Genomic DNA, 26308 nt, shown 5'->3' on the forward strand with positions numbered 1-26308 from the left:
CTGAGTCACAATTCAACTATTCTCAGTAATCTCAAAAACCAACAGAAAGCTGCCATTTTCATGAGCAGTGGCTTATCCAGCAGTTTGATTCATGTCAGCAGCATTTAGTTTGTAACTGCTGACTCACCTCTGGCTGTATCCTGCTCTCAGGGTCACAGTGGACACTGTACCTTTGACCGAAGGTGCAAAGACAGTCAGCAGGGGTCTGGATGCATTCAGCACCACGTCCTTGTTGGGCAGACACCTTCAGTGACAGGACAGTTTATTATGCTGCTAACGTTAATAAGTCTGTTCACCTGTAGAGCTCATTTAAACACATCAGCTGTAGAACATCATGTGTCATGGCGTGTCCAAATTCACAGGCTGCATCCTCCTGAGGACCCGGCCTTCAAGGTCTACGTGGGCCGGGTCCTCCAAAGGTCGGGTAGGCGGGAAGTGAGCGGCTGTGACGGTCTGGCCTTCAGAGCCGCGTCACCGCTGTCTCGGTGGAGTTTAATAAACTCAGCCGTCTGCTCCTTGCTATCTAAAATATAACAGGACACTGGAGTAAACTCTCGACCGTCTCACACTTCTGTTTAATCACTTTTCTGTTTGACGTTTATTCAGCTGTGTGAAAACTGTAACTTCAGCCAAACCAAACAAACAACACTGAAAAAAGCCAAACGATAACATGTTTACGTTATCTAAGTGACTTATATATCATGTTTAAACCTGAATAGCCAAAGGCCGTGGGGGTCCAAAAACGATGTGCCGGGAGTCCGCTGTTCTCGCCGGCTCTAATGACCCTCGACCTCCCGGTTAGCTATCAAGACGGTGGGTAACAGACGTCTCCAAAAACGTCAGAGCACTTTTGCAAATATGTGATATCTTGACAAACCGAGCAGATATTTGAAGTTTACACTCCTACATTCTCAAACAGGAGCCCCAGCAGAGATGGATGGCTGGCGCGGCTCTCCGGAGCCCCCAGTCAGAGCAGATGCAGGGCCAGCAGGTGTGGAGACCCCTGGCTGAGGCAGCTGAAGCTGTGGGTGGCAGTCAGCCAGCTCAGGATGCCTTTTGGGCTGCAGCAGCATAAAATCCTCAGCAGGCTGGGTAAGCTTGCGTGAGCTCTCTGTGGAGGCTGTTGCAGCTGAGATGGCTCACCCGAGCGGTGCAAACTTAGTTACCTTCAAGGCTCCAGAGTCAGCTGAGGTCAGCAGCTCAGCCTCTGGGGAGGCCCTGGGGAGGTTACAATCCCTGGAACAGCCAGGTCTCTACAACCAGAAACAGTCTTTGCATGTGCAGCTTCAGAACCAGACTTGAAGTTCCAGTTAGTGTCCGATGTCCCAGAAACACTCAGGTGCTCACTGAGCAATCTCTTGAGGCCAACACTCAGAAAATCAAACAGTCTTTGGCTGAGCCTTTGTGGGAACATTTATCGTCTGTGCTGGAAAGGTGGAAACATCTGGGAGATGCAGCCTTAACACACTGGGTTTCACAAGTGCTTGGAGGCAGCTCACTAAACTCAGGGATGCAGACAAAATCAGCACTTGCAGGAACACAATGTGCCCTCTCACAATGAGCTTGGAAGCAGAAACTGAGTTTTCCTCACTGACTGTTTTAGACAGTATTGTGGGAGCAACACAAAAAGCAGCTTCAGCTGGAAACACACAGTTTAGTGTCTTTGCTGCTCGCTTTAAGTCACAATAAACAGAAAACTCATTGTGTCTCATGTCAGAATCAAATCACTCATATACAGGAAAGGAAGAGGCGGAGCTTATTTCCTGCAGGGAGAGGTTAGCAGTCTGTGTCTTTCTCATTTCTGACTCCTAAAGAGCTGAAAAACACAGGCTGTTATTGGCTGGCTGACACTGGGATTAATGTCCTTGAAGCCAGCAGTCTTTAATGTCCAGGTTCAGAACGGGCAGGTGAAAAACAGTCCTTTATGTTCTCTGATGTTCAATAAACTGTCCTGATTACTGAGGGAGCAGAGAAAGTGTCTCCATCACTCACCACAGCTGGATGCTCTGAAATCCTGGAATCCAGCTGTGGAGAGGAGCGCCGGCGGCGTGGACGCAGTTTAGTAATCAGGGAACGGGAGACAGGAGGGAAACACAGCTGGGACCAATTACACACACGAGACAGGAAACAGTAACACAGGACTGTCAAAGTAAAACAGGAAATATAACACAGAGTCCAAAGTAAGGAGACGTGGGACACAGTGAAGACACAGAAACAGAAACCAGAACTATAATCACAAAACAAACTCAGAAACATAAAGAGTGAATCAGCTGATTCAGTGTTTGTGACAAAAACATTGGATCCTGGTTAATAAGTTTGATTTTTTTGTTTCTGTATTATTTTGTGTATCGTTCTTATGAGCTGTTGTTTTTTCACTGAAATATTATTTCATTGTTTTAAGCTTTTTGTTGACTTTGAAGTGCTTAAGTTGATATTTTTGAACATTTAATTTGTTCGATTATTGTAGAGTCGATAAAACTGTCAAACGCACAGCTGCTTCCAGCATGGCCGGAGGAGAGGTGGCCGAGCAGACGCACAACACACACAGCTCACAGGTTTGCATTTCTATATATTGCAGATGTTGCAGAAATTGACAGTAAAGAACTCAGAGATCCAGCGCTGTCTCCTGCCCCTTATTTATACACCACAACACAACGACAGGCGTAACTCACACAAACGGGTAACATGAGGCTCAGATGCTTTGGACATGTTCACATATACTGGACACAGAATGATGAAGATGGAGCTGCAGGAAGGAGGAAAAGAGGAAAAACACAGAAAAGATTCACAGATGTGGTGAAAAAGGACACGACAGGTTCTGTTTGTTAGTTTGGTTTTTCTTTATTTGGTAAAGATTCAGAAATAAAGAGAAGATCACATGTTTGAATATTATATTAATGTTCTGTAATTACAACAAGTTGTAAAATCTTTCCAGAGTGAGACAGAGACTGTGCAGAGACTGTAGAAGGACAGAGCAGCAGCAGAGCAGTCCAGATACACTGATGATCCTCTGTCAGATCCAGAGGGACACACAGGGGTGATGCTGGACTCTACATTGTGTCTGACAGTGGAGCTGTTCTCAGAGCAGTTCACTCTGCAGCACTGACAGTCATCTGCACTTCATTCCTCTGTCAGTCACTGCTGGATGAAGCTCTCCTCTCCACCTCCCAGTAACATGGCCCAGTCAGAGCGTCTCTACACACAAGCTGCTGCTGCTTCAACCTCTCTGGATCATCAGGACACAGCTGCTCCTCTCTCAGCACACACACCGTCCTGTTTACCATCATCAGCTCCACCTGCAGAGAGAAGGAGGAAGAGCAGAGGAGATAAACGAGTGTTTCCAGAGACTCTTCATCAGCTGTCAGTCAGTGATGCAGCACATCCAGTATAAAGAGCAGCAGGGACTTCAGTGCTGGGACTGTACTAGGACTCATTGTTGCTTCACTTTTTCTAATCTTTGGATTTTTATTGAAGTTGCTGAAAATGTTTTTCCCTCCTAGTTTGAGTTTGGACTTTCATTCATTAGAAGAACCTTGGTGTGTCCACTCTGAGCTCTGTAGGAACCCCAACAACAAGCCCAACAATCCAGATGGACGGTTCCAGCTGTTAACTGGAGGAATTCCATCCAAACATCTGCTCTCACTAAATTCTTCCTCACCTACAGACTGTGTTCTTCACTGCTTTAAACTTGGAAATGAATGCAGTCATTGGTCTGCGTGCTGCTTTGTTCAGAGAGCTGATTGGCTGTTGACAGTGTTTGATCAGAGCGTGTCAGCCGTTACTATGGTGACCATAAAGGTGAGAAACAAGAAGTGTTTGTGTCTAATCCTGAAGCCTGTCACCGTTCTCCTCTCACAGCTTCACTGAGAAGCTGCAGCTTTACAGGAAACACTGGATCTTTGTTTCATACTGACTGTGTTTAGTACAATACTGCTGACAGAACCACCCACTCACTCCATCACTCTACTGACCTCAGAGTCTCCAGTCTGTAGTCTGGACTCTGCTGAAGATCAGACAGCTGCTTCACATCTGGATCGTTCAGGTGGTTTCCTCTCAGGACCAGCTGTCTCAGATGGGAGGGGTTGGACTTCAGTGCTGCTGCCAGATAATCACAGCTGATCTTTGACAAACCACAGCGCCACAACCTGTATAAAGAATGAAAGATGTAAGTTTATTAGACAAAGTGCTTGAAATCATTCAGTGTTTCATCATCTGTTCAGAGCTGAAGAAGGTTCAGAATGTAGAAGTTTAGAAAATGGAAACTCCAAACAGCTGAAGCCAACAGGAAGCAGCTTCAAACAGGAAACTGTGCAGAGTTTCAGACTATATGTCCTGATGCAGCCAGTTGGATTTTGGAGATTTGAATCTCTGTTCTGTGACTAAGTCCTTGAATCATTTCTTCCAGTTGGTCCAACAAGACAGACTAAGTATTGGACATGTGTTGTGGCTCCATTAGGGGAGCTTCTAAATGTGATGTGATGGCCCCTCTGGGTCTGTCAGGTCACAGCACTGAAGAGAGCTCAAACTGGGCACACAGTTGTTCCAGTCTGGACCAAAGACTCTATACTGGGACTGAGGGACTGCTTTGACTGCACCCACTGGGACTTTTTAAAGGCTCATGTTCTCACTTAGATCATCGATTTCTACTGACATTTCTTTCTGGGAAAAATGGGGATTACTTTGGAAACAGGAAGTATTTTCCCCAATAAGCAGCCCTGGATTAGTAAATCACTCCAACATGTTCTCAGGCAGAAGAAGCTGTCTTGTTATGAGGGAGAGAAGAAAAAGATTGAGGCACAGAAACTTGTTGAAAGAGAGATAAAGCAGCTAAAATCAGGTGTAAAAGTAAAGCAGAGGATGAGCTGAATAAAGGACACTCAAGGCTGGCTTGGAAAGGAATGAAGTCCATGGTGGGGATGCAGAACAAGGAGCAAAGATGAATGTGATGCTGAATCAGCAGAAGACTTGGACTCATTTGATTCCAGCTTTGATATCATTGATTTCAATGAAGAGCTTTGTGATTGTAGCAAAGGGCTGGTAGCTCTGAGAGTCCCACTGATGAGGTGTTTGTGTGGAAATCTCTTAGTGGGACCAAAGAGAGAAAAAGCCCTGGTCCTGATGCTGTGGGAGGGAAATGATTGAAGTGTGCTGTGAGGAACTGACTGGGAGATTTTCACACATTTTCCAGTCCTCCTTGGAACAACAGGAAGTTCCCAGCATATGGAAACAAAGGTTAAGTGTCCTATGGCACTCAGTGATGATGGTGCTGTGGCCCCACCACCTCCACCTCTTTGTAAAGGAACTAACTGTAATCTGAAGCTTCAAATGGAACTAAGACTTCCTCCACTAGGTGGCAGTGTCTGATGAGAAAGTGTTAGTGGAGCTGGCCTGGAGTCAGAAACAGGAAGATGCAGGATTTGGGCTGAAATGGGGAAAAGTGGTTCGCACTAGTGCCTTAAAGCAAGAAGGTTGTAGGTTGAAGCTTGTTGGTCAGCTGGGCCTTTCTGTGGAGGTTGGATGTTCTCCCACAGTCCAATGAAATGCTGCTTAGGTTCATTGGTGCTTCTAAATTGGCTGTAGGTGTGGATGTGAGAGAGTGCTTCTCTGTCTCTCTGTTGGCCCTGTGATGGACTGCTCACCTGTGCAGGTGGACCACGCCTCTTGCCCTATGACAGCTAGGGCACAGGCTGCAGCCCTGTGAGCCTAAGCTGAATAAACAGTTAGCAAAAATGATCCATAGATTGCCTGAAATTCCCCAGTTAGCAGTTTGGTAGATAGCTATGACATGCTAATCCCATCCAGCAGCTGTATTCTACCTGTAAGCTGATCCCTGCTGAGCCAAAGCACTTTTTCATATACAAATTACAACCTTTAATAGAAACCTATTGATCAGCATCTTATTAGCCTGCTGTTAGCTTCATTCCACAGAAAACTGAGAGAAACTAACAGAGTTGATAAAGAATAAAGAGAAATGTGCTGATTCAAAGCTTTTGAAGTGCTTCAGATGATCTCTGTCCACTTCTGTCCACTCATTCATTCATGTAAGCTTTCTAATGCAGCTTTGATCTTCACAGTCTGCTTTATGAAACTCATTCTAACCCTGAATGTCAGAGTGTTCCTCCTTCTCTTTCCCATCATTCATGCTGGCAGTGGAGGAGATTTGGATGTTGGACTGTGTTTTGAATGATGTGTGTATGTTTGTGTTGGACTGCTGTCTGTAAAGCAAACGGACATTTTGCTTTGGATTTCAGTGTCAGACAGACTTTAAGGTGGAATGAAGAGTTTGAGAGTTTCACAGTGAATTTTCCAGTGGAGGATTTTTCTTCTTCTTTGAAGGTTTGAAATGTGAACATTGTTCTGCTGCAGTCAATGGACTAAACCAGAGAAGAAGAAAACAGTCTTTACCATGAAGATCCTCAGTGTGGATCAGTATAATATCAGCCTGATGTCTGCAGTTTAGTGTCAGCACAACTTTCACATCATATTCATCTCAGCACAACTAAAACATGCTGACTGACCTCAGAGTTTCAAGTTTACATCCTGGACTCTCCAGGAAACCACACAGATGCTTCACTCCTGGATCCTGCAGGTTGTTGAAGTACAGGTCCAGCTCTCTCAGATGGGAGGGGTTGGACTTCAGTGCTGCTGCCAGATAATCACAGCTGATCTTTGACAAACCACAGCGCTCCAATCTGTGTAAAGAATGAAAGATGTAAGTTTATTAGACAAAGTGCTTGAAATCATTCAGTGTTTCATCATCTGTTCAGAGCTGAAGAAGGTTCAGAATGTAGAAGTTTAGAAAATGGAAACTCCAAACAGCTGAAGCCAACAGGAAGCAGCTTCAAACAGGAAACTGTGCAGAGTTTCAGACTATATGTCCTGATGCAGCCAGTTAGATTTTGGAGATTTGAATCTCTGTTCTGTGACTAAGTCCTTGAATCATTTCTTCCAGTTGGTCCAACAAGACAGACTAAGTATTGGACATGTGTTGTGGCTCCATTAGGGGAGCTTCTAAATGTGATGTGATGGCCCCTCTGGGTCTGTCAGGTCACAGCACTGAAGAGAGCTCAAACTGGGCACACAGTTGTTCCAGTCTGGACCAAAGACTCTATACTGGGACTGAGGGACTGCTTTGACTGCACCCACTGGGACTTTTTAAAGGCTCATGTTCTCACTTAGATCATCGATTTCTACTGACATTTCTTTCTGGGAAAAATGGGGATTACTTTGGAAACAGGAAGTATTTTCCCCAATAAGCAGCCCTGGATTAGTAAATCACTCCAACATGTTCTCAGGCAGAAGAAGCTGTCTTGTTATGAGGGAGAGAAGAAAAAGATTGAGGCACAGAAACTTGTTGAAAGAGAGATAAAGCAGCTAAAATCAGGTGTAAAAGTAAAGCAGAGGATGAGCTGAATAAAGGACACTCAAGGCTGGCTTGGAAAGGAATGAAGTCCATGGTGGGGATGCAGAACAAGGAGCAAAGATGAATGTGATGCTGAATCAGCAGAAGACTTGGACTCATTTGATTCCAGCTTTGATATCATTGATTTCAATGAAGAGCTTTGTGATTGTAGCAAAGGGCTGGTAGCTCTGAGAGTCCCACTGATGGGGTGTTTGTGTGGAAATCTCTTAGTGGGACCAAAGAGAGAAAAAGCCCTGGTCCTGATGCTGTGGGAGGGAAATGATTGAAGTGTGCTGTGAGGAACTGACTGGGAGATTTTCAGACATTTTCCAGTCCTCCTTGGAACAACAGGAAGTTCCCAGCATATGGAAACAAATGTTAAGTGTCCTATGGCACTCAGTGATGATGGTGCTGTGGGCCCACCACCTCCACCTCTTTGTAAAGGAACTAACTGTAATCTGAAGCTTCAAATGGAACTAAAACTTCCTTCACTAGGTGGCAGTGTCTGATGAGAAAGTGTTAGTGGAGCTGGCCTGGAGTCAGAAACAGGAAGATGCAGGATTTGGGCTGAAATGGGGAAAAGTGGTTCGCACTAGTGCCTTAAAGCAAGAAGGTTGTAGGTTGAAGCTTGTTGGTCAGCTGGGCCTTTCTGTGGAGGTTGGATGTTCTCCCACAGTCCAATGAAATGCTGCTTAGGTTCATTGGTGCTTCTAAATTGGCTGTAGGTGTGGATGTGAGAGAGTGCTTCTCTGTCTCTCTCTGTTGGCCCTGTGATGGACTGCTCACCTGTGCAGGTGGACCACGCCTCTTGCCCTATGACAGCTAGGGCACAGGCTGCAGCCCTGTGAGCCTAAGCTGAATAAACAGTTAGCAAAAATGATCCATAGATGGCCTGAAATTCCCCAGTTAGCAGTTTGGTAGATAGCTATGACATGCTAATCCCATCCAGCAGCTGTATTCTACCTGTAAGCTGATCCCTGCTGAGCCAAAGCACTTTTTCATATACAAATTACAACCGTTAATAGAAACCTATTGGTCAGCATCTTATTAGCCTGCTGTTAGCTTCATTCCACAGAAAACTGAGAGAAACTAACAGAGTTGATAAAGAATAAAGAGAAATGTGCTGATTTAAAGCCTTTGAAGTGCTTCAGATGATCTCTGTCCACTTCTGTCCACTCATTCATTCATGTAAGCTTTCTAATGCAGCTTTGATCTTCACAGTCTGCTTTATGAAACTCATTCTAACCCTGAATGTCAGAGTGTTCCTCCTTCTCTTTCCCATCATTCATGCTGGCAGTGGAGGAGATTTGGATGTTGGACTGTGTTTTGGATGATGTGTGTATGTTTGTGTTGGACTGCTGTCTGTAAAGCAAACGCACATTTTGCTTTGGATTTCAGTGTCAGACAGACTTTAAGGTGGAATGAAGAGTTTGAGAGTTTCACAGTGAATTTTCCAGTGGAGGATTTTTCTTCTTCTTTGAAGGTTTGAAATGTGAACATTGTTCTGCTGCAGTCAATGGACTAAACCAGAGAAGAAGAAAACAGACTTTACCATGAAGATCCTCAGTGTGGATCAGTATAATATCAGCCTGATGTCTGCAGTTTAGTGTCAGCACAACTTTCACATCATATTCATCTCAGCACAACTAAAACATGCTGACTGACCTCAGAGTTTCAAGTTTACATCCTGGACTCTTCAGGAAACCACACAGATGCTTCACTCCTGGATCCTGAAGCTTGCTGTTGTAGCTCAGGTCAAGCTGTCTCAGATGGGAGGGGTTGGACTTCAGTGCTGCTGCCAGATAATCACAGCTGATCTCTGACAAACCACAGTCCTTCAATCTGTATAAAGAATGAAAGATGTAAGTTTATTAGACAAAGTGCTTGAAATCATTCAGCGTTTCATCATCTGTTCAGAGCTGAAGAAGGTTCAGAATGTAGAAGTTTAGAAAATGGAAACTCCAAACAGCTGAAGCCAACAGGAAGCAGCTTCAAACAAACACAACAAGAGAAAAAACTCTGAATGTTTCACATTAAAGTCGTACATTTCTCATAAAAACAGGAAACAGACTTGAAAAAGTCGTGTTTTTCCTTCCAGGAACCACATGGCTTCACTTTTAAAGGTGAAGTGTGAAAGAAATGGACATATTGAAATCAATGATATCAAAGCTGGAATCAAATGAGTGACATCACTAAGTGTACTTTTGTGTGAACTGTGGTCCATAGCAGATAATGAGCAGTTTAGGTCTCCCTCAAAGATGATATTGTGTGATGACATATTGGGGAGCCGCGCAAAGACATTAGTGAAAGATCTGTGATCGTCCCAATTAGAGGCGTAGATATTTGCTAAGATCAAAGGAAAACCATAAACTATATTTTCTGCACTTAAAATCCTGTAATTTTCTCATAAATCGACAGTGCGCCTTGTGGATGAATTCTGGTTGTGCTTACTGACCTCGAACCGATTTTATGTGCTACACGGCGCTCAGAAACCTTTCAAAAAATGTTTTGGTACGACTTTGCTAAGCTACGAGGCCGCACCGCTTGATGGATTGTTGGAGTATTACAGCTACGAGGAGCCTCGCGGAGTGATACGTACTCTGCTTCAACGTAATATTACTGTATTGAGTGTGTATAAGGACCATAAATGGCACCTGTAAGAGACACGGTTACAAAGAGGGTTTCAAACTCCAGGCTGTCAGTCACGCAGTAGAACCTGGGAACAGAGCAGCTGCTTGTTATTATGCTCAGCGTCTGTTAGTTTACATTTTGACTGCACGATTGTGAGCTTTTTGTTATGCACAAAAACAACATTGTTTTCTTTTATTTATGGAGCATTATTATTTAATAAATGCTGATCATTTATTTCTGAGTAATTGTTTCATGTACATCTACGCTGTATGTTAATAAATGTGCCTGTGTGAGTTTTGGGACACAGCTTTGACTAAGAACTCTCTTTTTGTTCGTACTTTCTGGCTTTAAAAATATCGAGATATATATCGTATATCGCCATCCAGCTAAAGAATATCGAGATATGAATTTTGGGTCATATCGCCCAGTCGTAATATTGCAATAGGTTGTCTGTTAAACTCAAGCGGGGCTCGGGCCCTGGCACGGCGTAGCCACACAATCCTGGTAGTAGTGACGCTCGGCTATGACGGCGTGCGGGTTACCAGCTGGCTTTCTCAGGATAGAGCTCCTGTGTGAGCGGTCGACAATAACGTCTTTATCCATACCCAGCACTTCACGTAGTAGCAGGGATACGGCCGTGGAGGAGCTCGAGTCCAGGCCCTCTGGGATCCCTATGATGTGGATGTTAGCTCTCCGCTTCCTGCCTTCATCACATTTATCCTTCAGGTCAGACAGCTCCTCCTTCATACTCTCTACTGTAGACTGCAGGGTGGTCACCTCATCGCTCCACATTGACAGCCCATCCTCAGCTTCTTTCACTGTAACCTTTACTCCATCAACTTCGCCGCATGTCGCCGCCATGCTGTTAGCGATCTCATTTCTCAGTCCTTGCACGTCAGCCCTTATATTGTCAAAATCTTCTTTCAATGCATTTCTGAGTTCTTCTTTTAACAGTGTACTAATGTCCTCTTTAATGGATTGAAGAAGCTCCAGTTTTAGAGCAGTAGGATCCACATCACGCGCGTCTGTTGAGTCTGCTCTTCAGGGTCCGTAGAGCTGGACGCTGCCCTTTGGCCATCATCGATACTCTCGCCCGAGATCGCACCGGGGCTAAAATATTCACCTGCTCAGCTGTTTTTGATCAGTTTGAGCCTGTGTGGTTTGATCAGGTGGAGGAACGATGTGATGCTATAAAGACATCATCTTGTCCAAATGATGTTGTTCCAACACGTGTTTAAAAAGATTTTAAAGTTTGTTGGTTCCGACATCTTAGCGATTTTTAACAGCACTCTTAGTTCAGGTGTTGTACAGCCTGTTTTAAACATGCTGTTGTACAGCCTGTACTAAAAAACCTGATCTGGATCCTCTGTCCACTCAAACTTCAGGCCTATTTCAAAGCTTCCCTTCCTGTCGAAGATTTTGTAAAAGATTATATTTGTTCAGCTGCAATCTGTTGTAAAGGTTTCAGTCTGGTTTTAAAGCTCTTCACAGCACTGAAACTGCACTTTGAAAAGTTCTTAATGATCTTTTATCAGCCACTGATCAGGAGACTCAGCTGTGCTTTTGGATCTGACCGCTGCCTTTGACACTGTTGACCACAGCATCTTGATCTCACCATTGGAGCATGGCGGCATCAAGGGCGCTCTATCAGACTGGTTCAGCTCTTTTATTAAATCGCATTATTACATTTGGGGCTTATATTTGACGGCAATGTGACCTTTGAAAAACAGCTGAGCTCAGTTGTACAGCGGTTTTTCTTCAAACTGAGGCTTTTATCTAAGGTGAGATCATTTATATCTTCTAAAAACCTTGAACGGGCGATCCACGTTTTCATGACGTCCCAGCTGGATTATTGTAACTCCTTATATGTTGGAGTTAGTGGGACCTGCCTGGCAAGACTGCAGCTGGTCCAGAAAGCTGCAGCTCGTCTTCTGACACGAGCTCAAAGACATTTATCGTCCCAACAACCATATATACGCTGGTCCCTCGCTGTAACACAGTTCACCTTTGGCGGCCTCGCTGTTTCGCTGATCTTTTTTGTGCAATTTTGCATGCTTTTGTTTTTTACAGCGCGTTGTGTTCTGCGTCATGATTGGCTGTAGACCATTGTCAGCCAATCTCGTGCCGTGTCTCCTGTACAGTACAGAATGTGTTCAAATTTACAGCAGTGTGACTCTGCAGTGCTGCACTGTATGTTTGTACGTTTTGTCCCCAACAAACAACAATGATGACGAGACGTTTTGCACCTGTGGTCGCAGCCAAAGGCAGAGGAAGATGCTGACCATCATAGTTTCAACAAGCAGGCAAAAAGGTTGTAACTGTCCAAAACAAGAACATCGTAAGGATGGAGTCAGCTTTGGCTTTGTGGATCAGTGACCGCAGGAAAAAGAACATCGTGCTGGACACCAACATTATCTGCATAAAAACTCAAAAGCTTTATGAACCTTTACCTGACAGCGAGGAGCCCAGGCCATGGACGAGTGCTCCTCACACAGAACCAAGCTCATTTAATGCCAGCAAAGGCTGACTTGACACATTTCAGAAACACTTTGCTTTCATTCTTTAATAATGAACTTATTTTTCTATGAAGGTTTGAACTTTGTTTAAACAAGAGAGAAAAGTGTGAAAATGTTCATGCCTGTCTGAGAAAAGTGTAGAAAGTGTGCAGTGAGGGTTTAACCGCCTTAAAACTTCTATAATAATTGTAAAACATAAAGCTGCTACTTCATCCTGAGACTTATTTTTAGAACGTAACTCGATAAACGAGCGACCGCAGTAATGTATTGTGTTTATTTTGAAAACGCTCAACAGGATCTTCAGATTTATTTTGAAAGGTTTATCTGGAAAACACACAAACACATAACCAGGAAACAAAGAGCGTGATATGAAACGATAGACGTTTTCATATGGTCATCATATATACATCGTTCTATCGAACAGCCCCAGCTCCTGCTGTCAGTCTCTGTAAATCTGCTCTTAAAACACATTTGTATTCACTGGCTTTTAATACAGCATGAGAGTTATTTGATATTTGATGTGTGATATTAATATTATGAGTTATTTTAATAGTTATTTTGGATTCTTGTACAGCACTGTGGTCAACGCTGCTGTTGTAATTAATGTGTCCTCCAAATCCACTGAGCAGCTGCTCGTGATGGTATTAGCTTCATGTGTGCGTGTTAGCATTAAGCCTCGGTCACACTCTGCTGTGGATACGGTCACGGACAGCTGGACGCCTGATGGACGAGTCGTCCTTCCTGTTAAACTTCTTTGAGCATGAGAATAGCATGAGAAGCTCAGTGGACACTGTTCAGTGTTTTAACTCTCGCTTTCACTTCAGCTTCACCAACAACAGCACAAGCAGAGCAGCCCACTGCCTGCATGGCTGGGACAGCGCCCCCTGGTGACTGTAAACCACTACAACATGTAGACGGCCGTCTGCAGGCTGGATGTAGCACCACCGCAGAGACGTGCTGCAGCTCTGTTTAGTTACCCAGCTGACAGCAGAGGCTGTAGTTTACTGTTACCAACATGGAAAACTGAAGCTTCATCAGCTGGAGCTACAGAGCTGGAGAACAAAGGAGACTGAGAGGCCAGAATGATGTGGGAGGAAACATCAAGAGCCTGTTTGAAAGGAGACACATGTGGATGCTGTGCCAGTCTGTGGTCTGTCAGAAGTCAGCTGAGTCACACTGCAAGAAGCTGCAGAATCTCAGAGGAGGAGATTTGGAAGTGTTTGTGGGACAAACTGGACTCAAAGAAAGAAGATGTTTGTGAAGTCTTTGGTGGAGGTGAGCAGTGTGAAGCAGAACACATGCAGATGAATCAGGAGGTCAGCATCAGTGTCTCCTTGTGGTAGACGGTAAAAGAATCAGAGCCAACGCTCCTGTCCACCCTCGGCATGAAGCAGTGCTGTTTCTGAAACAGGAGGACAAGTCGAGAGAAGACAGAGGAAGTAAAGATGAGGGTGGGACAGGACAGCAGGACTTCCTTCAGACCTGCAGCTCCATCACACTGCTGTAGGTCCTCTTCATCACACATGTACCTGCAGCCTGTCTTCAAGTCCAGGAGTCACCTCCACACAGTGTAGAAGCCTCCTGTGCAGACCATGGAGTCCAGCCTCTGTCAGGGAAGTCGGCACTAAAGCCTGAAAGACTTCAATCTGTCTCTGCTCCACCCGAGAAAGACCAGCACCGTACTTGTTGTGCATTCAAGGGGGGACATCAGCACTGCATCGTGGGAACAACACCGCAGGAACAAAGACACAGCACGGCCAATGAAGGACAAAGGAAAGGTGAGTGAGAAGACCCTGGTGGTGTGGACGGACCTGCAGGGGCTCCAAGACTGAGGAGCAGAGACGTCCATGTACCAGCTGAGGATGCTGCAGTGATCCAGGGAGCTCGGTCCAATCTGAGGCCGTGTGAACTACGTGGACCACAGTTTCTTCACAGACTTCAGCCACGTGAACATCTGGAGATCCAACAGTGCACGAGCTGTGAGCCATCAGCTGTTTCTCTCATCAGCTGCTGTAATGAGAGCTGCTGGAATCATCTCGAGCAGCAGGAAATCACTGATGTTGTTTCTAACCAAAGATATGGGACTGAGCTCCGCTGAGCTCCTTCTACTTTCATCCAGATAGAAACTGCTACAGTCTGCTGATTATTGCTTTGCCTCCATCACACGAGCTCTTTATCCTGTTCTTCACTCTCATTGGTTCTTTGTCTTCTTGTTTTTACAACAGTAGTCTTCTGATTGGTCAAAGAAGACAATCAGCTGTGACTAAATGTAGCTCCTACAGCAGTGATGGGAATAACTGCTGAAGCTAATCCAGTATCAGAGCTCAGGAATCAGCAGCTCCCACCTCGTTTTCTTTCAACAACTATTTTTAGCTGCTGTGTTTTTGTGTTTCTGCAGACCTCAGACATCCTGCTGCTCTGGACAACTTTTTCATTCTTTTTTATCAATTTTGTTTTTCTTTTATTATTATGTTATATGTATTAATATGTGAAACACTTATTCTTTGTGTTTTTGCTTTGCTCCTGTCAAACTGCTTTAATAAAATCTGCTGCAGTCTAAACTGTGGACGTTCCCTTTTTAACCCTTTGTGAAACAATAAAGGTTTAAATCTGAGTATTCATCTATGTTAGTGTTTAATGGGTCTAATAGGTTGCTTTGGCCTTTCCCAGTAATATCTTCCCTTGGAGTCTGTGGTCCAGGCTTCTAAAACCATCCCAGGTTAACAAGAACTACAATCTAGAGGAGAGCTGCCATAACAGGTGTGACTGATGAGATCTGACCTGCAAGGTTACTCAGGTTTGTTTGTATCAGGACAAGCAGGGAAGACGCCTGGACGTCAAGGTAGTTAAAGCTTGGCGAGTGTCCTCACCCACATCGGCTTCACAACTCTGCATCACCTACTGAGTAAGACTCAGAGGATCAGAGATTAGAAGGTCTACAAAGAGCTGAACCAGACTTCCTGTATAAAGGTTTTAGTTCCACAGATCGACAGTGTCAGCACAACTAAAACGTGGAGACTGACCTCAGAGTTTCAATTTGATGTTGTGGATTCTCCAGAAGGACACACAGCTGCTTCACTCCTGCATCCTTCAGCTTGTTGGAGCTCAGGTCCACCACTCTGGGATACGAAGGGTTGAGCTTCAGCACTGCTTCCAGATAATCACAGCTGATCTCTGACAAATCACAGCTCATCAATCTGTATAAAGAATGAAAGATGTAAGTTTATTAGACAAAGTGCTTGAAATCATTCAGTGTTTCATCATCTGTTCAGAGCTGAAGAAGGTTCAGAATGTAGAAGTTTAGAAAATGGAAACTCCAAACAGCTGAAGCCAACAGGAAGCAGCTTCAAACAAACACAACAAGAGAAAAAACTCTGAATGTTTCACATTAAAGTCGTACATTTCTAACAAGAGTATTTTAAAGACAGCGTCACTGATGATCATCTTCTGCCCAGTAAAACTTTGGTTTTCCTCATGTGAGTGTTAATGATGCACAAAGACTGTGAGTGCAAAGAGGGAGCGAGGAGGATGACAGAGAGATGGTACAGGAGCATCAAGAACCCGGCGAGGAAATGAGCAGAAGGACTTTGGAGCCTGTTGGGTTGAAGCTTTCACAGAGACGTGTTTGACTGGACACCACCAGGACAGACTTTTAATCCCAGGATTTGGATGAGCTTTCTGTCTTTATGTTCACAAATGATGCTGTAACTCTGTGACTGTCCTGGAACTGTCAGCAGTGTGGTTACGTCCTTTTGACCTGAGTTTCCACAGCTCTTATAACAGCAGTGTACATTCAGACTGAGACACGCTTCAGTCTGTATGGACCTGTTTCTGTAGCTGCCACCATCATTCTACATGTTTGTACATCAGCTTATCAAATCCTGTCTGCGGTCTTCATTTATTACACTTCAGTTTTCAGTTTTATTTGTCATATGTAAGTTAGCACAGGGTCAACATTGCAATGAAATGTGTTTGATGAGCAGCAGAAAATTACAGTATTGCACTTTAAATATAAATATCAATAACAATAAAGTGAAGTGACCAGTGCAGATTAAACAGAGTACTTGTGAAGCTGCAAGGTAGCTTCTGAGTGCGTCCTGTGCAGTGTGTGTGTATTTAAGTGTTGTGGTTGAGGTGTCGTATGGCTTGATGGTAGAAACTGTTTGTAAGTCTTGTAGTCCGAGCAGACAGACTCCTGTAACGTCTGCCAGATGGTAACAAGGAGAACAGCTGATGTGCTGGGTGGCTGTGGTCCTTGATGATGCTGTGTGCTTTACGGAGGCATCGCTGGAGATAAATATCCTGAATGGCAGGAAGCCTCGTGCCAGTGATGTGCTCTGCTGCCTTCACCACCCTCTGTAGTGATTTACGGCTGCTGGCAGAGCAGCTTCCGTACCAAACTGTGATGCAGCTCCTCAGCAAGCTCTCAATTGCACACCTGTAAAAATTTGAGGTGATGTTGGCGTTCATGCTAAACTTCCTCAGCCTCCTCAGGAAGTAAAGCCACTGGCGAGCTTTCCTGATAGCAGTGTCTATGTGAAGGGTCCAGGAGAAGTCCTCGGTGATGTTGACTCCAAGGAATTTGAAGCTGCTGACCCTTTCGACCTTGACACCGTTGATGTGGATGGGCTGGTGTTCCCTGACTGGTCGTTTCCGGTAGTCCACTATCATCTCTCTAGTTTTGCTGATGTTGAGAGTCAGGTTATTTTCCAGACACCACTCGTACAGCGCCATCACCTCCTCTCTATAGGCCGTCTCTTCATTGCCTGTGATGAGGCCTATGATGGTTGTGTCATCAGCAAACTTGATGATGATGTTGGACTCGTGTTTAGCAAAACAGTCGTGTGTGAACAGGGAATATAAGAGGGGGCTAAGCACACAACCCTGTGGCGTACCTGTGTTTAGGATGAGTGGTGAGGAGGTGTGCTTACCAACTTTCACCACCTGGGGCCTGTTTGTGAGGAAGTTTAGAATCCATCTGCAGATCGGTGTTCCCAGCCCAAGGTCGACGAGCTTCGTGGCAAGTTTTAAGGGGATGATGGTGTTAAATGCCGAGCTGTAGTCGATGAAGAGCATCCTTGCATATGTATGTATATATCACCTACTTCACTGTCACTGTGTGGGTGGAGCTGCCTGAGCCCCGCCCACACAGTGACAGCTCCTCTCTGGAGCTAAACTTCTGCTTCATCTCCGCCTCTTTTCTTCATCTTCCACCTCTCTTTTCTCTTCTTCAGTGTTCTGCAGCCACGGAGCCTCACAGCCGTTAGCACGCCCATACCTGAGCAGCTAGCATTACCCAGCATGCCGTGCAGCAGTGTCAGTTTGTAAATGTGCAAGAATTCCTGCTCCAAACTGTTTCACAGAGTGCTGTGTGCCGTGACCTTTGACCTGCTAAAGACAGTCAGCTGTGGATTATTCATTGTTGTGTCTGATACTTAGAACTGTGAGGAAGAAGCTACACAGTTAATCAGGGTCCCCTCTCTCTGAATTAGGAAAGGTGGGCAGGCCGCGTGTGGGCCGCGGGCCATACGTTGAGTATCACTGTTTGAAATGTGAACATTGTTCTGCTGCAGTCAATGGACTAAACCAGAGAAGAAGAAAACAGACTTTACCATGAAGATCCTCAGTGAGGATCAGTATAATATCAGCCTGATGTCTGCAGTTTAGTGTCAGCACAACTTTCACATCATATTCATCTCAGCACAACTAAAACATGCTGACTGACCTCAGAGTTTCAAATCGACATCGTGGATTCTCCAGGAAACCACACAGATGCTTCACTCCTGAATCCTGCAGGTTGCTGTAGGTTCCACTCAGGTCCACCTCTGTGGGATACGAGGGGTTGGACTTCAGTGCTGCTGCCAGATAATCAAGGCCAATATCTGACAAATCACAGTCCTTCAATCTGTATAAAGAATGAAAGATGTAAGTTTATTAGACAAAGTGCTTGAAATCATTCAGTGTTTCATCATCTGTTCAGAGCTGAAGAAGGTTCAGAATGTAGAAGTTTAGAAAATGGAAACTCCAAACAGCAGGCAATGGATATCCGGTCGTTAACTCTGACGTCACTAGCCGTGTCTGGGCCTAAACTCCGCTGCAGGTCCATATATCAAACGATCACTATGGCATTACTGAGAGTTGAAAAACTGTCTAAAGTCTTTCATCTTTAATAAAATGATCAGCGTTCTGCTCTACCAGGTGTAACAATTGAGTTTAACATCCAGGCATCCATGAAAACGGAATTTATGACATTTAACGGAGTTAGAAGTTAGCAGGAAGTTAGCTCGCTAGCTTCTATCTAAATAAAATATAGCATGTCCTGACTGCGGGGTTTTGGAAACAAATTAAAACGTACAGCTCTGTTATCACTTCCAACATAAATGAAGACAGAAAACTAAACAGCAGTGATGTTTGTAGGGTTACTGAAGTTTGGCTAGCTGGAATATAATGATGTGCTACGTGACCGCTAGCGACACAGCTATGTTAGCATAATATAAACAAGCTAACTTTTTTCCCACTCGATAAAAGTTAACGTGAGTGTTCTCGGTGGTCAGGAACAAATGTAATCGCATGGCAGGATGCTGTAAAAGAACCAAACTTCAGCCAGGAGAACAACTGAGATAATCCATCCACAATACAAGGTTAGTCATTCATATACTGCTGCATGGGCTGGGCTGTAGTTACATCCTAAGGTTTTAAAAACTGAGCTTAAATAAATGATTAGCGGTAATAAAAGCTGACGGAGGTCAACAGTGATCACTGACTGTTTTAGGAGCTTTTTGAGATTAAATAGAAGAAAATACAAAACATTAAACATAGGGGTGGGTGATATATAAACGATATACGACAGAAACTATATAAATTTGGCCAACGATAGAGATTTTGACTATATCGCTCTATCGCGATAGCGCATGTTGATGATGTCATCAACTGCTCAGTGACAGGTTGCTTCTCCCAAAGACAAGAACCAACAGACTTAAAAACTCCTTTGTCCCACACGCCATCAGACTGTTTAACGCCTCTCTGGAAGGGAGAGGGAGGGGAAACAGGAGGACAAAGGAGGGGGGAACAACTAAGCTGTAGTGCCTCTTCACTGTGCAATACCTTTTGTGCAATACTTTTGTTAATAGTCAACGGTGCAATAGACCTCAATACTTTAAATGTGCAATTCACTTGTATTTTTATTTTTATTTTTATTCCTATTTATCCCCTTCGTATATTTTATTTATATATGTCTCTGTATTTATATATGTATGTGTGTGTGTATATATATAATATTCTGCTCACGCTCTGTAACTTCTGTCGGTGCTGTGCTTTTGGAAACCGAATTTCCCAGAGGAACTCACGCGAGGGATTAATAAAGTTTTATCTTATCTTATTAGCCACCAGTCTGCTGTTGTGTTCAGTGCTGTCGGCCTCTGACAGTAAAGCCTCATTTCTGCTGTTCCAAGGAAACTTTGGTTTTCCACATGTGAGTGTTAATGATGCACAAAGACTGTGAGTGCAAAGAGGGAGCGAGGAGGATGACAGAGAGATGGTACAGGAGCATCAAAAACCCGGCGAGGAAATGAGCAGAAGGACTTTGGATCCTGTTGGATTGAAGCTTTCACAGAGACGTGTTTGACTGGACACCACCAGGACAGACTTTTAATCCCAGGATTTGGATGAGCTTTCTGTCTTTATGGTCACAAATGATGGTGTAACTCTGTGACTGTCCTGGAACTGTCAGCAGTGTGGTTACGTCCTTTTGACCTGAGTTTCCACAGCTCTTATAACAGCAGTGTACATTCAGACTGAGACACGCTTCAGTCTGTATGGACCTGTTTCTGTAGCTGCCACCATCATTCTACATGTTTGTACATCAGCTTATCAAATCCTGTCTGCTGTCTTCATTTATTACTCTTCACCTGCTTCACTGTCACTGTGTGGGCGGAGCTGCCTGAGCCCCACCCACACAGTGACAGCTCCTCTCTGGAGCTAAACTTCTGCTTCATCTCCGCCTCTTTTCTTCATCCTCCACCTCTCTTTCCTCTTCTTCAGTGTTCTGCAGCCACGGAGCCTCACAGCCGTTAGCACGCCCATACCTGAGCAGCTAGAATTACCCAGCATGCCGTGCAGCAGTGTCAGTTTGTAAATGTGCAAGAATTCCTGCTCCAAACTGTTTCACAGAGTGCTGTGTGCCGTGAGCTTTGACCTGCTAAAGACAGTCAGCTGTGGATTATTCATTGTTGCGTCTGATACTTAGAACTGTGAGGAAGAAGCTACACAGTTAATCAGGGTCCCCTCTCTCTGAATCAGGAAAGGTGGGCAGGCCGCGTGTGGGCCGCGGGCCATACGTTGAGTATCACTGTTTGAAATGTGAACATTGTTCTGCTGCAGTCAATGGACTAAACCAGAGAAGAAGAAAACAGACTTTACCATGAAGATCCTCAGTGTGGATCAGTATAATATCAGCCTGATGTCTGCAGTTCAGTGTCAGCCCAACTTTCACATCATATTCAACTCAGAACAACTAAAACATGCTGACTGACCTCAGAGTTTCAAGTTTACATCCTGGACTCTCCAGGAAACCACACAGATGCTTGACTCCTGGCTCGGGAAGCTTGTTGTTGGAGCTCAGGTCCAGCTCTCTCAGATGGGAGGGGTTGGACTTCAGTGCTGCTGCCAGATAATCACAGCTGATCTCTGACAAACCACAGTCCTTCAATCTGTATAAAGAATGAAAGATGTAAGTTTATTAGACAAAGTGCTTGAAATCATTCAGTGTTTCATCATCTGTTCAGAGCTGAAGAAGGTTCAGAATGTAGAAGTTTAGAAAATGGAAACTCCAAACAGCTGAAGCCAACAGGAAGCAGCTTCAAACAAACACAACAAGAGAAAAAACTCTGAATGTTTCACATTAAAGTCGTACATTTCTAATAAAAACAGGACAAAGATTTGAAAAAGTCGTGTTTTTCCTTCCAGGAACCACATGGCTTCACTTTTAAAGGTGAAGTGTGAAAGAAATGGACATATTTGAAGTCCAACACCTTTTTCCAGTCACATTATTAAAGCAGACAAACTACAAGCTCATTTTCATTCCAACAAGTCATCTTCTGACCTGGACTAACAACACTGGTCTCTATGTGCAGCTGGCTGTGAGACCAGTGCTCAGGGAGCGTCTACAAAGAGGCGGCTGTAAAAAATTAATGTTCCCATTTAAATGGTTTTAATTTGAATAAAACGATGTTGATTCATTCAATCCTGAATCGATGTTTAATATAAATGTATTTTGCCAGAATCTCAGGTTAAAGCTCACAAACTATTTTAACAAGCAGCAAACAGCTAAAACAGTAAATGAGAGCAGCTAAACACACAAAGATGGAAACACAGAGCGTGGATCGTTCACTCGACGGCACGTACACGGACACGCCGTCGGGGCTGAAAGTGGACAGCTCACAGATCCTGAAGCTGCAGGTTTCATCTGTCTCCAACCAAAACTGAGTGAACCAGCAGCAAAAGAAGATCCAAACTCTGCTTCACGTTTGATAAATATGCTCATGAATTCTCTCTGACTTTGGCTGTTCCTGCCTGCACAGCTCTCTCTCTCTCAGTGTACTCCAAGAACAGCTTCAAACATCTGTTTCTGCATCATTCACTGTTTATTAGCCACCAGTCTGCTGTTGTGTTCAGTGCTGTCGGCCTCTGACAGTAAAGCCTCATTTCTGCTGTTCTATGGAAACTTTTTAAAATGATGACAGATTACAAACTCTCAGCTGTGTCTGTAATCAAACCTCTGTAACTTTGCTTCACTTCAGCAGCATCAGCTCATGTTCACATGTTGATTCATGGTTTGCTTCAGTTTTTGATCGACTGCAGAATATTTTGAAGGTTATCTGCTATAAAAAGCCAGAAGAGGAAAATCTGCTTCATGTGTTTCTGTTTGATCCTCAGTGACTTTGACACAAAGGCCTCTGCTGTGATGATCACACCTCTGATCAAGTCTCACAGTGTCACAACTGATAAATGATCAGAGTTAGAATATTTCTGACTGTCTGCTGTGTGCCGTGACCTTTGACCTGCTAAAGACAGTCAGCTGTGGATTATTCATTGTTGTGTCTGATACTTAGAACTGTGAGGAAGAAGCTACACAGTTAATCAGGGTCCCCTCTCTCTGAATCAGGAAAGGTGGGCAGGCCGCGTGTGGGCCGCGGGCCATACGTTGAGTATCACTGTTTGAAATGTGAACATTGTTCTGCTGCAGTCAATGGACTAAACCAGAGAAGAAGAAAACAGACTTTACCATGAAGATCCTCAGTGTGGATCAGTATAATATCAGCCTGATGTCTGCAGTTTAGTGTCAGCACAACTTTCACATCATATTCATCTCAGCACAACTAAAACATGCTGACTGACCTCAGAGTTTCAAGTTTACATCCTGGACTCTCCAGGAAACCACACAGATGCTTCACTCCTGGCTCGGGAAGCTTGTTGTTGGAGCTCAGGTCCAGCTCTCTCAGATGGGAGGGGTTGGACTTCAGTGCTGCTGCCAGATAATCACAGCTGATCTCTGACAAACCACAGCTCTGCAATCTGTATAAAGAATGAAAGATGTAAGTTTATTAGACAAAGTGCTTGAAGTCATTCAGTGTTTCATCATCTGTTCAGAGCTGAAGAAGGTTCAGAATGTAGAAGTTTAGAAAATGGAAACTCCAAACAGCTGAAGCCAACAGGAAGCAGCTTCAAACAAACACAACAAGAGAAAAAACTCTGAATGTTTCACATTAAAGTCGTACATTTCTAATAAAAACAGGACAAAGACTTGAAAAAGTCGTGTTTTTCCTTCCAGGAACCACATGGCTTCACTTTTAAAGGTGAAGTGTGAAAGAAATGGACATATTTGAAGTCCAACACCTTTTTCCAGTCACATTATTAAAGCAGACAAACTACAAGCTCATTTTCATTCCAACAAGTCATCTTCTGACCTGGACTAACAACACTGGTCTCTATGTGCAGCTGGCTGTGAGACCAGTGCTCAGGGAGCGTCTACAAAGAGGCGGCTGTAAAAAATTAATGTTCCCATTTAAATGGTTTTAATTTGAATAAAACGATGTTGATTCATTCAATCCTGAATCGATGTTTAATATAAATGTATTTTGCCAGAATCTCAGGTTAAAGCTCACAAACTATTTCAACAAGCAGCAAACAGCTAAAACAGTAAATGAGAGCAGCTAAACACACAAAGATGGAAACACAGAGCGTGGATCGTTCACTCGACGGCACGTACACGGACACGCCGTCGGGGCTGAAAGTGGACAGCTCACAGATCCTGAAGCTGCAGGTTTCATCTGTCTCCAACCAAAACTGAGTGAACCAGCAGCAAAAGAAGATCCAAACTCTGCTTCACGTTTGATAAATATGCTCATGAATTCTCTCTGACTTTGGCTGTTCCTGCCTGCACAGCTCTCTCTCTCTCAGTGTACTCCAAGAACAGCTTCAAACATCTGTTTCTGCATCATTCACTGTTTATTAGCCACCAGTCTGCTGTTGTGTTCAGTGCTGTCGGCCTCTGACAGTAAAGCCTCATTTCTGCTGTTCCTTGGAAACTTTTTAAAATGATGACAGATTACAAACTCTCAGCTGTGTCTGTAATCAAACCTCTGTAACTTTGCTTCACTTCAGCAGCATCAGCTCATGTTCACATGTTGATTCATGGTTTGCTTCAGTTTTTGATCGACTGCAGAATATTTTGAAGGTTATCTGCTATAAAAAGCCAGAAGAGGAAAATCTGCTTCATGTGTTTCTGTTTGATCCTCAGTGACTTTGACACAAAGGCCTCTGCTGTGATGATCACACCTCTGATCAAGTCTCACAGTGTCACAACTGATAAATGATCAGAGTTAGAATATTTCTGACTGTCTGCTGTGTGCCGTGACCTTTGACCTGCTAAAGACAGTCAGCTGTGGATTATTCATTGTTGTGTCTGATACTTAGAACTGTGAGGAAGAAGCTACACAGTTAATCAGGGTCCCCTCTCTCTGAATCAGGAAAGGTGGGCAGGCCGCGTGTGGGCCGCGGGCCATATGTTGAGTATCACTGTTTAAAATGTGAACATTGTTCTGCTGCAGTCAATGGACTAAACCAGAGAAGAAGAAAACAGACTTTACCATGAAGATCCTCAGTGTGGATCAGTATAATATCAGCCTGATGTCTGCAGTTTAGTGTCAGCACAACTTTCACATCATATTCATCTCAGCACAACTAAAACATGCTGACTGACCTCAGAGTTTCAAGTTTACATCCTGGACTCTCCAGGAAACCACACAGATGCTTCACTCCTGGCTCGGGAAGCTTGTTGTTGGAGCTCAGGTCCAGCTCTCTCAGATGGGAGGGGTTGGACTTCAGTGCTGCTGCCAGATAATCACAGCTGATCTCTGACAAATCACAGTCCTTCAATCTGTATAAAGAATGAAAGATGTAAGTTTATTAGACAAAGTGCTTGAAATCATTCAGTGTTTCATCATCTGTTCAGAGCTGAAGAAGGTTCAGAATGTCGAAGTTTAGAAAATGGAAACTCCAAACAGCTGAAGCCAACAGGAAGCAGCTTCAAACAAACACAACAAGAGAAAAAACTCTTAATGTTTCACACTAAAGTCGTACATTTCTCATAAAAACAGGAAAAAGACTTGAAAAAGTCGTGTTTTTCCTTCCAGGAACCACATGGCTTCACTTTTAAAGGTGAATGTGAAAGAAATGGACATATTTGAAGCCCAACACCTTTTTCCAGTCACATTATTAAAGCAGACAAACTACAAGCTCATTTTCATTCCAACAAGTCATCTTCTGACCTGGACTAACAACACTGGTCTCTATGTGCAGCTGGCTGTGAGACCAGTGCTCAGGGAGCGTCTACAAAGTGCAACACTGAAAGAACATCACACACTCATTTGCTTCCAGCACTTTCACACAAACATCTACTGTCATCATTTATGTTCCTGCTCCTCTGGATTCACACGGAGCCTCTGCTCATGCTGTTGTCACGGTGAATCGTAGTATGTGGCTCCATAAATCAGACTGAGCATGCTTAGAGCTGATTGGCAAGACTCTGATCAGCTGATCTGGAACAGGAAACTCTGCTATATGTACATTATTACATCTACACCTGAATCACAACACTCACACAAATATATCAACTGTGTTTAATATTTTGGCACGTTTATGTGCTTCAGCTCTTCTTACATTTTACCGCAAACATGTTTCAAAAGGAGCAGCTTTTACTTTGAAGGCCAGCTGTCTCTGCTTCCTGTTTTCATTGTTGGATAATGGAACAAGTCGATGCTTTAGTGCGTTGAATTGTGTTACACAAAAATAAGCAAAGTTTCACGTTGTTCAGGCAGAATCGAGCGTTGAAGAATGAATTCACACGTCAATAAACATTTTCATCAGCACAAGCAGGACAATGAAAGCAGGAAATACCCCAAACTGCCATTTCTCATTCTACAACTTCAACAACTGCACATGAATTATACTTCATACACAGACCCACAGTCTCTGATTGCTCTGAAATCTCACTGACAGCCAATAGAAATAAAGAAAAGTCCAGACTGACAGTCTCTGTGGGGTTAGGCAGTGAACTGCTCACGCTGCGTTCAAGTGCATCACAAACTATTGGAATTGGATCCAACTTTGTGAAGCAGATTTCTTCTCAGCTGCTGTTTTGAACATTTCCTCATGAACTGTATTAAACTCTGTAAATGAACTGAGAACTATTTCTACATTT

General features: G+C 43.9%; 1 protein-coding gene across 2 annotated transcripts in view; it reads right to left on the minus strand.

The window, feature by feature from the left end:
• Positions 1-3958: 3958 nt before the first annotated feature.
• The window catches only part of LOC148096494 (NACHT, LRR and PYD domains-containing protein 12-like), a 33929-nt gene continuing 11579 nt past the window's right edge, over positions 3959-26308 (minus strand). Inside the window, exons 8-15 of one of the 2 annotated variants that reach the window (XM_087835651.1) lie at positions 24809-24985; positions 22945-23121; positions 21081-21257; positions 18275-18454; positions 15573-15746; positions 9068-9244; positions 6519-6692; positions 3959-4145 (exon numbers count right to left, since the gene is read on the minus strand). In XM_087835651.1, the coding sequence (XP_087691777.1) occupies positions 3959-4145; positions 6519-6692; positions 9068-9244; positions 15573-15746; positions 18275-18454; positions 21081-21257; positions 22945-23121; positions 24809-24985 (1423 nt within the window). Of the gene's footprint in view, positions 4146-6518; positions 6693-9033; positions 9245-15572; positions 15747-18274; positions 18455-21080; positions 21258-22944; positions 23122-24808; positions 24986-26308 lie in introns of those variants that run through there. The other variant, XM_087835652.1, reaches the window with a different exon arrangement.

The sequence above is a fragment of the Neolamprologus brichardi genome, chromosome 23, assembly GCF_056152115.1.
Source record: "Neolamprologus brichardi isolate AB-2024 chromosome 23, ASM5615211v1, whole genome shotgun sequence".
In the NCBI taxonomy this organism is placed as follows: Eukaryota; Metazoa; Chordata; class Actinopteri; order Cichliformes; family Cichlidae; genus Neolamprologus; species Neolamprologus brichardi.